This window comes from Brassica rapa, chromosome A05 (genome assembly GCF_000309985.2).
Source record: "Brassica rapa cultivar Chiifu-401-42 chromosome A05, CAAS_Brap_v3.01, whole genome shotgun sequence".
Classification (NCBI taxonomy): domain Eukaryota; kingdom Viridiplantae; phylum Streptophyta; class Magnoliopsida; order Brassicales; family Brassicaceae; genus Brassica; species Brassica rapa.
In genome coordinates, this window is record NC_024799.2 from 24,145,541 (window position 1) to 24,158,247 (window position 12,707).

Here is a 12,707-nt window from a genome sequence, read left to right on the forward strand (position 1 = left end):
AGATCAAACTCTATGTCTCATTCACATATAGGTTTATATTTGAGGACTACATACGGTCAAGATTTATAGTCCGGAATTTTCGGTAAAGCTAAAGGCTACCCAAACATGTATAATCCATAAAAGGCACAACGTTGTGGGAGAATTATGATGAAAGTAGGAGAAAAGCACGTAAAAAGATTTTCATAATAGTGACATGACGTTCATGACTCGTGACTATACGATAAGGAGGTGGAGCCCCAAGCTTTTCTTATGGCATCCTCTTTGTTTATATATTCTTGTTTAATGGCACCCCATTATTGTGTTCATAATGCGAATCTTTTCAAATTGCTTAAGATTATATTTTTCACGTAAAAATCTTTCAAACGATGCATAGATCCAACGATCTCTATTCCCTACCATGATAGTATGTCATAAAACGAATCGTGTGAATGAGTAATTGTGTATGCATTTTGTCAAAAAAAAAAAGTGTACATTTTGTCTTCGGTGCAGCATATTGATACATGTGACTTTTTCACTTTATTATTATTTTCGGTTGAATGAATCATTAGTAAGAGAAGAGCCTCGAATCTAAAGTTCGACTTGTTCCTATATGTAATGGAAAATGCCATGCAATGTAATTATGGTAACAACGGAACACGTCCAAACTAATAATGAGCGAAAACGATAACTTATATATTTAAGAACATAAAAATTATTTATGCGGATACGTAACCATGAATAAAAATTTGCTACCTACATCCAAAGAGTCCACCATCGAGGAGGCCTAGTTAAGCTCAGCCCATATAAATGAACTAAGAAAATCAATCAGCAGATTCAGAGAAGAGCCAGATCTTTGCTCATATAAGAGGGAACAAAAACATATTCAGCAAGTCTATTAGACATGAAGCAGTTGCTTGGAGAATGATATTTGCTCTGATTTAATCTGAGTTTTCTTGGTGTCTTACCATGCTTAATTTTGTTTTATTTCTTCGTAATGATTTGAGATGCAACCGATTCAACAAAGTATTAATCAGAAAGTCAAAACAAAACAAGCTAAGATGGTATGGTAACTCTAAATCACTATAGAGAGAGGAGTACCAAATTAAAGACTCGGAAACTAAAAAAAAAGTAAAGGTCAGCTTGTGTAGTTGTTATGAGTGCGAGCAGTGGTAATAGCCATGATCAAAATCCAAGGTAGATGATGATCAACATAACTATTAGGACGATCAAAACCAAGCATTACTTATCACCATCATCATCATCATCGTCGTCCTCATCATCATCAGAAGAAGATAAAGTCTCGTAAGAATCAGGTATGGACAAACACAGAAATTCCCATAGACAGCGAACGAGATGATCATACGGGAAGCAATAAGCCATCTCAAGAAGCTGTCGAGTATTCAACATCTCCGACGAGGGAACCCTACTCAACTGCTGCCACGTGTTGGTGGAAACATCAGCCACCGCCACTATCGCCGCGCTGCTGAACACCATAGCCAACAAAAGAATCTCCTCTTTCTTTATTCAATTTGCTTACGAACTCAACTCTCGGTGTCGGTGGTAGTGGTTTTGACTTTTGGTGCTCGACTTTGTTTTGATATTGCAGTTTTATGATATTGATTACTTTTATATTTCCTCAATTATGGAGAGTTAAGCCGTTGAGTGGTCTTTTACAAAAAAGAATAGGAATAGCAAAAAGAAAAAAATATACACACTTGTTCCTAAAGATATGGTCCTAAATTACAATATTTAGCTACTTAATTTATATAAACTGTCCAAATTAAATACTAGGAGATATTGGTTCGACACTAGTTGTAAAAATTTTAATTTAGAATTTAATCTGTACAATTTTTTTTGATGTAGCTGTAGAAATTAAACGAGAAGAAAAGAAAAAAAATTATTCTTACAACAATATTTTGTTGCTTTAAAAAAAGTTTTTAAGGTCATTTTTTTCTTCAAAAAATTGGCTTTAACTTCAAAAACTATATAAACATGATTGCTAAAACAGTAAAACCTAACCAATCACCCTCATTGTTGTAATGAAACATAACCATAAACTTTCTAATATATAAGTGAAATATTTGACTATCTCGTAAAAAAAATATTTGACTACAAAATATGTAATATATTTGGTATGAAAAAGAGTATTTGTAGTTTTTTTTTCACAAGTGAAAATAAGATTTAAATCTATAAATAAAACTGATACTTATATACAGTAGAACCTCTATAAATTAATACTCGATAAATTAATAATCTCTATAAATTAATAAATTTTTTCAGTCCCAACTTGGGCCAGTGTAAAATATGACACAAATCGATAAAATAATAACATAATAATATTTTTAAAACTTCCATGTAAATATATAGTCCCACTAAAATCATAAATTAATAATCTATCTATATATAATTTTATATAGTACAAAATAAACATTATATTATTCATTTTATATTCACAATGAAAATATTTTTGTTTTTCTTAACATTTTAATATATTTTGATAATATTTAGTAAAATTATATTGAAAACTATTTGGGGAATTGCCGCTAATACCACTTTTCTAATACCACTTTTCAACATTACACTTTTCAAATTTACCATTAAAATTTTAATGGCTAAAGTACCATTATACCCCTCATTTCATTAATTTAACCTAGATCTATTCTTCTCCAAATGTCTGTCACGAGATGAAAATGAGATCAAATTGAGACGAGCTCCAACGAGATCTCCGGCAAACTCGGTGATCTCCGGCGAATTCGGCGATCTCCGGCGAACTTGGCGATCTCCGGCGAACTCGACGATCTCCGACGAACTCGACCGGATTGGGAGAGCGTGGCGGCGAGTGGACATCCCGCCGTTCCTCCGCCGGCATTATGTAGTCGTAGTAATCCTCTGATGCTAAATCGGTCACGTTCGTCACGAATCGCATGCCGAGAAGTTCTCCGGCAAAGCTGACAGACCCGACAAGCTCAGACGAACGAGACGATCTCTCTCCCAACGCCTAAGAAACACTAACAAAGGTAAGATGATAGTATGGTGATTTTTGCCTCTTTCTGTAATTTTAGCTTGATTTATCAAAATCGATATGTTTCTAAGAAAGAAGACGAAGTTTTTCAAGTGAAGTTTTCAGATCTCAAATTTATAAGATCTTATAAATTGGGTCCTTTCAAATCTTACTGTTGATCTGTTAGCAATCAAAAGACACAAAGCTTAACGTAAGAGTACAATTATTGATTTGGTTGATTTATTGTCATAGTTTTCAGATTTATATAATTATTTAATTCATGAGAAGGTACTAACCTAAGAGTATAATTATTCTATGATTACTTCTTCTCTTGGTTGATTTGGTGATGTTGCAGAGAATTACAAATGTGTGTTGTCAGCTTTTGGATTTAAAGGATGTTGTGGAGAATATGTGTGGTGATATGCATATCTAAGTATCTCACTTCCTTAAGGTAATACAATGCTACTATTTGTAGTTTGACTAGCAATGTTTTAGTATGTACAATATATGAGGTGGAACGTTGGTGTTTTGGTAGTGTAACGTTCTATTTATACTTTGTGAGTTTATTTTTTATGTCTTGTTTTATGTATAATATCTACAGAAGCAGTGGAGATGAATGATGAGTTTGTTGAGTTACGAAAGCATACTATTTTTGAATCTTATTTTTGGAAGTGAATGCTGATGCGTAGAAATAATATGTGACTGGCTTTTGTTCAGATTTTGAAAATTTACGAGGTTGGTGAGCTGTTTGAAGAGGCAAGAGAGACTCTGAAGAAGAATGTGGTTTGTGCTATCAAAGAATTACGTATTTATAACGCTTTATAAAAGTTGCAGAGTTGGCTTCTTAGTATATTCTTTTCTCTCATCTTATTTAGACATCTCTTATACTAAAACAATTGTATCTCTCTTTTAGTAGTTGCATAGTTGAAGATATTAGTTGGACATGTAAGTGAGTTTGGTTTCAATTGTTTCTTTTATAGAAGAGTGAGATATGGAGAAGCCTTGATATTCTCAGACTATGTTAAAGCAATATATCCCTTGTTGAAGGACGTGGCTCTTTCACCAGATATGTCTTTTTTGTGTTGATTGTCTTTTGGAGGGATTTTAGAAAAATTACCTTATAAGCCATTGTAAATAAATTTATAAACGCTTATAAATCACTTTGAGTTTTTTACACTCATTCTGCCTAGCATTCCTCACAAGACTTCTCAAGTTCAAACATTTATGTGTTTTGTATAGACATATACAATCAACTCTTGTTTAAAAACTTCTTAATAAAAACTTATAAATCGTCGAGTTGTACTTTTAACAATAGACTTATAAATAACTTATATGTTCTTGTAAATAGTTTAATACACCCTTTTAAATAGTTTTATAAACCTGTATAAATAGTCATATACTTTTGTAAAGAGATGATGATACGTGGCAGATTGTGAGGCACATGAGGACAGCAAGCAAGACTCCACCGCTTCAGAAATTTTACATAATTTTATAAATTATTTTATAATCCTTTATTATGGTGTATAAACTTTATAAATTATTTTTATAAGCCCTTATAAAATATTTACATACTCTTGTAAACCCTTATATATTATTATACAAACCATTATAAATTATTTTATAAGGCTTTCATAAAGTTTTTATAAACCCTTATTAATAGTATACATACCTCTTATAAATTATTTATAAACTTTCATAACTTTTTTATACACATTTATAAATGATTTATAGATCTTATAACTTGTTTTATATGTCTTTATTAATGGTTTATATACTCTTACAAATAATTTTACAAACCCTTATAAGGCTTTGTAAAGAGATGATGATACGTGACAGATTCTAAGGCACATGTGGACAGCAAGCACGGCTCCACCGCTTCAGAAATTTTACATATCCTTATAAATTGTTTTATTATAATCCTTTATAATGGTGTATAAACTTTATAAATTATTTTTATAAACCCGTATACATTATTATACAAACCACTATAAATTATTTTATACGGCTTTCTAAATGGTTATAGACTCTTTTAGTTGATTTATAAACCTATACAACTCTTATAATACCCCTTATAAATTGAATATAATATTTCATAAAGTTTTTATAAACTCTTATTAATAGTATACATACCCCTTATAAATTATTTATAAACTTTCATAACTTTCTTATAAACATTTATAAATGGTTTATAGATTTTATAACTTGTTTTATATGCATTTATTAATGGTTTATAAACTCTTACAAATAATTTTACAAATCCTTATAAATTTTAAGGAGATGATGATACGTGACAGATTCTGAGGTACATGTGGACAGCAATCAAGATTCCACCGCTTCAGAAATTTTAAATTCCCTTATAAATCATTTTATAATATTTTATAATGGTGTATAAACTTAATAAATTATTTTTATAAACCCGTATACATTATTTACATACCCTTATAAACCCTTATAAATTATTATACAAACCATTATAAATTGTTTTATAAGGCTTTCTAAATGGTTTTAGACTCTTTTAGTGGATTTATAAACCTATACAACTCTTATAATACCTATTATAAATTGAATATAATCTTTTATACAGTTTTTATAAATTCTTATTAATAGTATACTTACCCCTTATAAATTATTTATAAACTTTCATAACTTTCTTATAAACATTTATAAATGGTTTATAGATTTTATAACTTGTTTTATATGCATTTATTAATAGTTTATAAACTCTTACAAATAATTTTACATATCCTTATAAGGATTTGTAAGGAGATGATGATACGTGGCAGATTCTGAGGTACATGTGGACAGCAATCAAGACTCCACCGCTTCAGAAATTTTAAATTCCCTTATAAATCATTTTATAATATTTTATAGTGGTGTATAAACTTAATAAATTATTTTTATAAACCCGTATACATTATTTACATACCCTTATAAAACCTTATAAATTATTATACAAACCATTATAAATTGTTTTATAAGACTTTCTAAATGGTTTTAGACTCTTTTAGTTGATTTATAAACCTATACAACTCTTATAATACCTCTTATAAATTGAATATAATCTTTCATACAGTTTTTATAAACTCTTATTAATAGTATACATACCCCTTATAAATTATTTATAAACTTTCATAACTTTCTTATAAACATTTATAAATGGTTTATAGATTTTATAACTTGTTTTATATGCATTTATTAATAGTTTATAAACTCTTACAAATAATTTTACATATCCTTATAAGGCTTTGTAAAGAGATGATGATACATGGCAGACTCTGAGGTACATGTGGACATCAATCAAGACTCCACCGCTTCAGAAATTTTAAATTCCCATATAAATCATTTTATAATATTTATAATGGTGTATAAACTTAATAAATTATTTTTATAAACCCATATACATTATTTATGTACCCTTATAAACCCTTATAAATTATTATACAAACCATTATAAATTGTTTTATAAGGCTTTCTAAATTGTTATAGACTCTTTTAGTTGATTTATAAACCTATGGAACTCATATAATACCCTTATAAATTGAATGTATGCTTTCATAACGTTTTTTATAAACTTTTATAAATTATTTACATTCATCAATAATCATAGATCTAACCCCATTGGTTGATATGAGAAAGTGAACCATAGATCTACTCCCATTCATCAATAATCTTATTTGCATAAGGTTCTCCTGAAAATTGAATGTTATTCTTTCTAGCTAGTTCTACAACACTTCCGCAAGGTGTGAATTCTCAATTTCACTAAATTCCTCCTTACCTAAAATACAAAAAATCATTTTCAACATAATTCATATTTGAACGTTGGATGATCAGTTTTGGCTTGTCTGGTAGCTCTGTTGAAGTATCACAATACCTCGTAGTTAACTTCAAAATTGTGCAGAATTTATAAACCTTATAAATTATTTAACAAACTTTATAAACTGTCTTATAACTTCAAATGTTGAATCCTCAGCAAGAATCACAACCTGTAAGTATTTTTTCGGATTTTGTTGTTTTGATCTAAGAGAAAGAGTTATCTATTAATATTCTGATATAAGAAAAAAATTTCTAATAGTGAACATTGAGTTTTTGAAAATTTATAACTCTTTATAAATCGAAGTTATTTAGTAATGTAATTGACATGTTCAGTTCCCGACACTCATAAAAGAAGCATATGTTCAAGCTTATATGAGAGCCACAACTCTGCCATCACACATTTTCTTTGATCTACAATGTTAATCATCAAATTCATCATTGTCTCTTGTTTTTTTTTCTAAAGTCTTATTGACCAACCATTGACATTTTTTAGTTTCTTCTTGTGTCTTAGATTGCAGTCTGTTTCTTTTAGCAGCGATAAAAAATATGATATAACGCAAGTGAAGGCTCCACCTCAGCTGCAGAAAACGATGTGTTAAGTAACTCAATCAACTAAAAGACAATTTAGAAAGGCTTATAAGACAGTTTATAAAGTTTGTTAAATAATCAACTGCACCTCGCCTCACCGTCCTCGCCATCTCCTCCACGACCCTCCACGGAAACAGAGCATCATCAAGATGCGCAGTAAACGCGAAATCAAACGCACCGTCGAAAAATGAAGGTTATGAGGATCAGCTCTTCTCTCGAGAGGAAGCGAATCCACCGACTCCACGGCGGTAACGTCAGATAACTCGATCTGGGCCATCGCCATCGGAGCGTGTCCGGTGCCGGCGGAGAGGCAGAGAGCTTTGGTGTGGTTGCGAAGCAATCCGAGATCGCAGAATCGGAGGAAGTAAGAGGAGAAGGAGGAGAGACGCGATATCCAAGCCTTGGTTAGGGACGGAGGAGAAGGAGGAGAGACGGTGGATCTCCGGTGAATCGGAGACAGAGAAGAAGAAAAAAGATCGAGAGAAAGAGAGAGGAAGAAAAGAGGATCGCGAGAGAGAGAGAGAGATAAAGTTAGGGCTAATATGGTCTTTTGGTCTTTAATGAAAAGTGTATTTGTGAAAATATCTCCATACTAGTGGTATACTTGAAATGTGGTACTAAAGAAAGTGTAGAAGTAAAATTTCCCCTAGGTAAAATAACACTAATACCCTAGATATATAAAAAATAATTAAAAAAAAAAAAGAAAAAAGATAAAAAAAAAAAAAAAAAATTAAAAAGTAAAAAAAAAAATAAACCCTGATGGTGAGTAGATTTTGTTCTTTTTTTTTTTTGAAAAGCTCATACTCTGAACTTATACATTTTGTTTGTTTTCTTTGTGGTATAGGAACTCTCAAGGGCGTTTATGATGTTAAAGAAAACTTTTTTATTTCCACCTCGAATGCTCCCCATGCTGGACCGAGAAACTCAGGTCTAAACAGTGTTCCTTATGCTAGATTCTATAATAGGTTTGGTGATTATATTCTTCTCACCATTGGTTAATTATTTTTATTGTGACAGTTTTTGGAGCTCCAACTTTGGTAAATACCACCAGCTCTCGAGCACCACCACCACCGAGCTCCATGGGGAATACGGCTGGTGGAGGCTCAATGAGCAGGGCTTTGGTCTCTGATGGAGGAAGTATACTGAGCTCTACGGGGAGTATGGGTGGTGGAGGCTCAATGAGCAGGGCTTTGATCTCTGATGGAGGAAGTATACTGAGCTCTATAGGGAGTATGGGTGGTGGAGGCTCAATGAGCAGGGGATTGATCTCTGATGGAGGAAGTATAATGAGCTCTACGGAGAGTATGGGTGGTGGAGGCTTATTGAGCAGGGCTTTGATCTCTGATGGAGGAAATATAATGAGTTCTATGGGGAGTATGGATGGAAGTACTGAACATAATAGATCAATGATGTTTGGGCTCCAAGGTACTTCATGACTTGAATCATTTTCTGTTGTTTGTTTAGATTCATCATATGTGCCTCTTTGTATGCATTGTAGGATCCCCACAGGTTTATTCTATGCCTGGAAGCTCCTACCCTTATGCTGCTGGAGGACATTTCCAAACTCATGTTCAAGCAATGAACAGCCTAAGCTCTATGAGCTTAATGAACTCCAACTACATGACAAGTAATAAAAATATATAAACCCTTTTTGATTCTCTCTTCTTTTTTTTTTAATTAGTTTGAATCAAATATTAACTTCCACTATTTTTTGGCATAATATTTAGAGAGTGTTTTTGTGATGATTATATCCCTACTGAATTATTACTAATAATCTTCATGATCTAGTGTGATGCTACCTTTCATAATGTTCATACTTGTTTAAAATTTTCTGACATGTTCAAGATGGCTGCATCCGGTTGATTTGCTGTTCTTATAAAGAGAACCGATTAAAAAGATTAATTTGTTGTATACAGCTGATTATCAAATGGATTTGCAGCAGCAAGAACTAATGATGCAATCTCAACAGTCATCTGTGAGTTTTTTAGCTTTGTCAATAAAATATCACTGGGTTTGCGTTCCTTATATTGAAGGTTAATTTATCCTCTATAATCTGGCTACTTGTAGATGGGAAGGCATGGTGGGTTTTACTTTGGTGATGCGTCTATGCCAACATATCCTCTACAGCTACCAAGTGCTCAAGCTGTGAGCCGTAGTGGTGTTATCTCCTCTCAGGTGTGATTATAATCTAATGTTTTTTTTAAAGCAGGCTGGAATCATTTGAAGTTCTTACTTAATTGAACCAAACGTTCTTGTTCTTTCTGTTGGTTTCAGACTGGTGGACCTCCGACTATTGGATCAAGACCTGTGAATGATGCATTGGGTTATGACCAGCCCCTCCAGCACCATCAGAACACGTCCCAGTTTGGCGGGCAGATTAAGTGACTAGATATATAAAAAAATAAAAATAAAATAAAATAAATTAAAAATTAAAAAAAAATAAAAAAATATTTTTTTTATAGTTTTAGATTATATCTTTTCAAATTCTAACCTTTTTCTAAAATTTTTTTTTTGAATTTTTTTTTGATTTTTTTTTTTCAAATTTTCTTTTTTGTAATTCGAAAATACTTTTTGAAATTATTTTTAAAATTTTTATTTTCAAATTTTTAATATTTATTTTCTATTTTATAAAATTTTAAACCTCAAACCCAAATCGCCAACCCTTAACTCTAAACCCTAAGGTTTGAATTAGTTAACTATATGGGTATAAGTGTATATTACTATTTTAATGAAACATTTTGGGGAAAATTACATGTTTACCAATTTCATGGTACCACTTTTCATTTTTACCACCACTAAAGAGACATTTTCAAAAATACTTTCTTCATTAAGTGGCAAAAGACTTTTATATCCTTGTTATTTATATATATAATAAAACATTATTTAAAACAAAAAAAAAACAAAAAAAAAATAAAAAAAAAATAAAAAAAAAATAAAAAAAATAAAAAAATAGTAAATTTTTTTTTATGTTTTCGAATTATACTTTTTCAAATTCAAACTTTGTTATAATTTTTTTTTTTTTTGAAATTTTTTTTTCGATTTTTTTTTTTCAAATTTCTTTTTGAAAAACGAAAATTATGTTTGAAACTATTTTTTAAAAATTTTTATATATTTTTAAGTATTTATTTATATATTTATTAGAATCCTAAATTTCGCATTCCAAAAATCCTACCCCATCCCTCAACTCTAAACCCTAAGTCTAGATTAGTTAACCCTAAGGATATAATTGTATTTTACTCTTCATTAAAAATGAGGGTAAAAGTGGTTAGTGTAAACATGAAAAGTGGTACTATGAATGTGCTATTTGTGGTAATTTCCCTTTTACCTATTAAATAAAACATATTGGTCATTTTCTTCCTTATGGTCTATTTTTGTAACCAAAACTTGAAAATGTTTGTTTATGAGAATTGCCTTAAAAAAAACAGTGCATTACTCTTTAAGACACTTTTTCAGTTTTTTGACAGAATAAGACACATTGTGCCTGAGGGGTACATTCACGGATTCCGAGAGGGTTTTTGTGAAGAAATTACCCTTACTTTTTGTTAATAGTTAGGTTGACTAGTCAAGAGTTAATTTGTTTTTGTGAGAAAAAGTTATTATGATAGGTATATAGAAAGAATGATTTATTTAAGCCATGAAATTTTTTGTCCAAAAAAAAAAAAAAAAAAAAAAAAAAGCCATGAAAATTTTAAACAAGTATGAACATTATGAGGGGTAGCATCACACTGGATCATGAAGATGATTAGTAATAATTCAGTAGGGATATGATCATCACAAAAACACTCTCTAAATATTATGCCAAAAAAATTGTGGAAGTTAATATTTGATTCAAACTAATTAAAAAAAAAAGAAGAGAGAATCAAAAAGGGTTTATATATTTTTGTTACTTGTCATGTAGTTGGAGTTCATTAAGCTCATAGAGCTTAGGCTGTTCATTGCTTGAACATGAGTTTGGAAATGTCCTCCAACAGCAGAAGGGTAGGAGCTTCCAGGCATAGAATAAACCTGTGGGGATCCTACAATGCATACAAAGAGGCACATATGATGAATCTAAACAAACAAGAGAAAATGATTCAAGTCATGAAGTACCTTGGAGCCCAATCATCATTGATCTATTATGTTTAGTACTTCCATCCATACTCCCCATAGAGCTCATTATACTTCCTCCATCAGAGATCAAAGCCCTGCTCAATAAGCCTCCACCACCCATACTCCCCGTAGAGCTCATTATACTTCCTCCATCAGAGATCAATCCCCTGCTCATTGAGCCTCCACCACCCATACTCCCCGTAGAGCTCAGTATACTTCCTCCATCAGAGATCAATGCCCTGCTCATTGAGCCTCCACCACCCATACTCCCCGTAGAGCTCAGTATACTTCCTCCATCAGAGACCAAAGCCCTGCTCATTGAGCCTCCACCAGCCGTATTCCCCATGGAGCTTGGTGGTGGTGGTGCTCGAGAGCTGGTGGCATTTACCAAAGTTGGAGCTCCAAAAACTGTCACGGTAAAAATAATTAACCAATGGTGAGAAGAATATAATCACCAAACCTATTATAGAATCTAGCATAAGGAACACTGTTTAGACCTGAGTTTCTCGGTCCAGCACGGGGAGCATTCGAGGTGGGAATAAAAAAGTTTTCTTTAACATCATAAACGCCCTTGAGAGTTCCTATACCACAAAGAAAACAAACAAAATGCATAAGTTCAGAGTATGAGCTTTTCAAAAAAAGAGAAAAAAATCTACTCACCATCACGATTTATTTTTTTATTTTACTTTTTATTTTATTTTATTTTTTATCTTTTTTTCTTTTATTTTTTTTTAATTATTTTTTATATATCTAGGTTATTAGTGTTATTTTACCTATTAAATAAAATATTTTGGTCATTTTCTTCTTTATGGTTTATTTTTGTGACCAAAACTTGAAAATGTCTATTTATGAGAATTGCCTTAAAAAAAAGAGTGCATTACTCTTTAAGACATTTTTTTTTCAGTTTTTTGACACAATAAGACACATTGTGCCTAAGGGGTACTTTCACGGATTCCGAGAGGGTTTTGTGACGAAATTACTCTTACTTTTTGTTAATAGTTAGGATGACTAGTCAAGAGTTAATTTGTTTTTGTGAGAAACAGTTATTATAATAGGTACTAGATTTTGACCCGCACGTCCGTGCGGGTATATTTTTTTTTTAAAAAATATGATGCTATTTGATTTTTATGTCACTATTTAGGATTTGGCAAAAAAATCAAATTCGAAGAATTGAACCGATCCCAATCCGAATAAGTAGTACTAAATCCGAACCGGAATTGATTAAATATCCGAATTA

General features: G+C 31.4%; 3 protein-coding genes and 1 long non-coding RNA gene across 6 annotated transcripts; 2 read left to right on the forward strand and 2 right to left on the reverse strand.

Annotated features, from left to right (window-relative positions):
• Positions 1-292: 292 nt before the first annotated feature.
• LOC108871982 lies at positions 293-2,946 on the reverse strand. The gene has a single exon (XM_033291616.1). The coding sequence runs from the start codon at positions 1,471-1,473 to the stop codon at positions 1,219-1,221; it is 255 nt and encodes an 84-aa protein (XP_033147507.1). The 5' UTR covers positions 1,474-2,946; the 3' UTR covers positions 293-1,218.
• Positions 2,947-3,006: 60 nt separating this feature from the next.
• LOC103830444 lies at positions 3,007-4,096 on the forward strand. The gene is made up of 2 exons (XR_001955373.2): positions 3,007-3,431; positions 3,698-4,096. It is a non-coding gene; the product is annotated as an uncharacterized LOC103830444 (long non-coding RNA).
• A 1,931-nt stretch (positions 4,097-6,027) lies between these two features.
• Positions 6,028-9,825, forward strand: LOC103870170 (probable NOT transcription complex subunit VIP2). Of its 3 annotated transcripts, XM_033291603.1 has the most exons (6): positions 6,028-8,309; positions 8,399-8,806; positions 8,880-9,008; positions 9,298-9,356; positions 9,449-9,556; positions 9,656-9,825. In XM_033291603.1, exons 1-6 carry the CDS (start codon positions 8,141-8,143, stop codon positions 9,764-9,766), a joined length of 984 nt encoding a protein of 327 aa, XP_033147494.1. In that variant the 5' UTR covers positions 6,028-8,140; the 3' UTR covers positions 9,767-9,825. The 3 variants fall into 3 exon arrangements, with proteins under 3 accessions (XP_033147494.1, XP_033147496.1, XP_033147495.1); XM_033291605.1 differs by having other exon boundaries at positions 6,028-8,806; XM_033291604.1 differs by having other exon boundaries at positions 9,298-9,804.
• Positions 9,826-10,700: 875 nt separating this feature from the next.
• Positions 10,701-12,537, reverse strand: LOC117134069 (loricrin-like). Its single transcript, XM_033291614.1, has 3 exons — positions 11,968-12,537; positions 11,471-11,878; positions 10,701-11,397 (listed from the first exon to the last, which is right to left on the reverse strand). Exons 1-3 carry the CDS (start codon positions 12,131-12,133, stop codon positions 11,252-11,254), a joined length of 720 nt encoding a protein of 239 aa, XP_033147505.1. The 5' UTR covers positions 12,134-12,537; the 3' UTR covers positions 10,701-11,251.
• Positions 12,538-12,707: the final 170 nt, after the last annotated feature.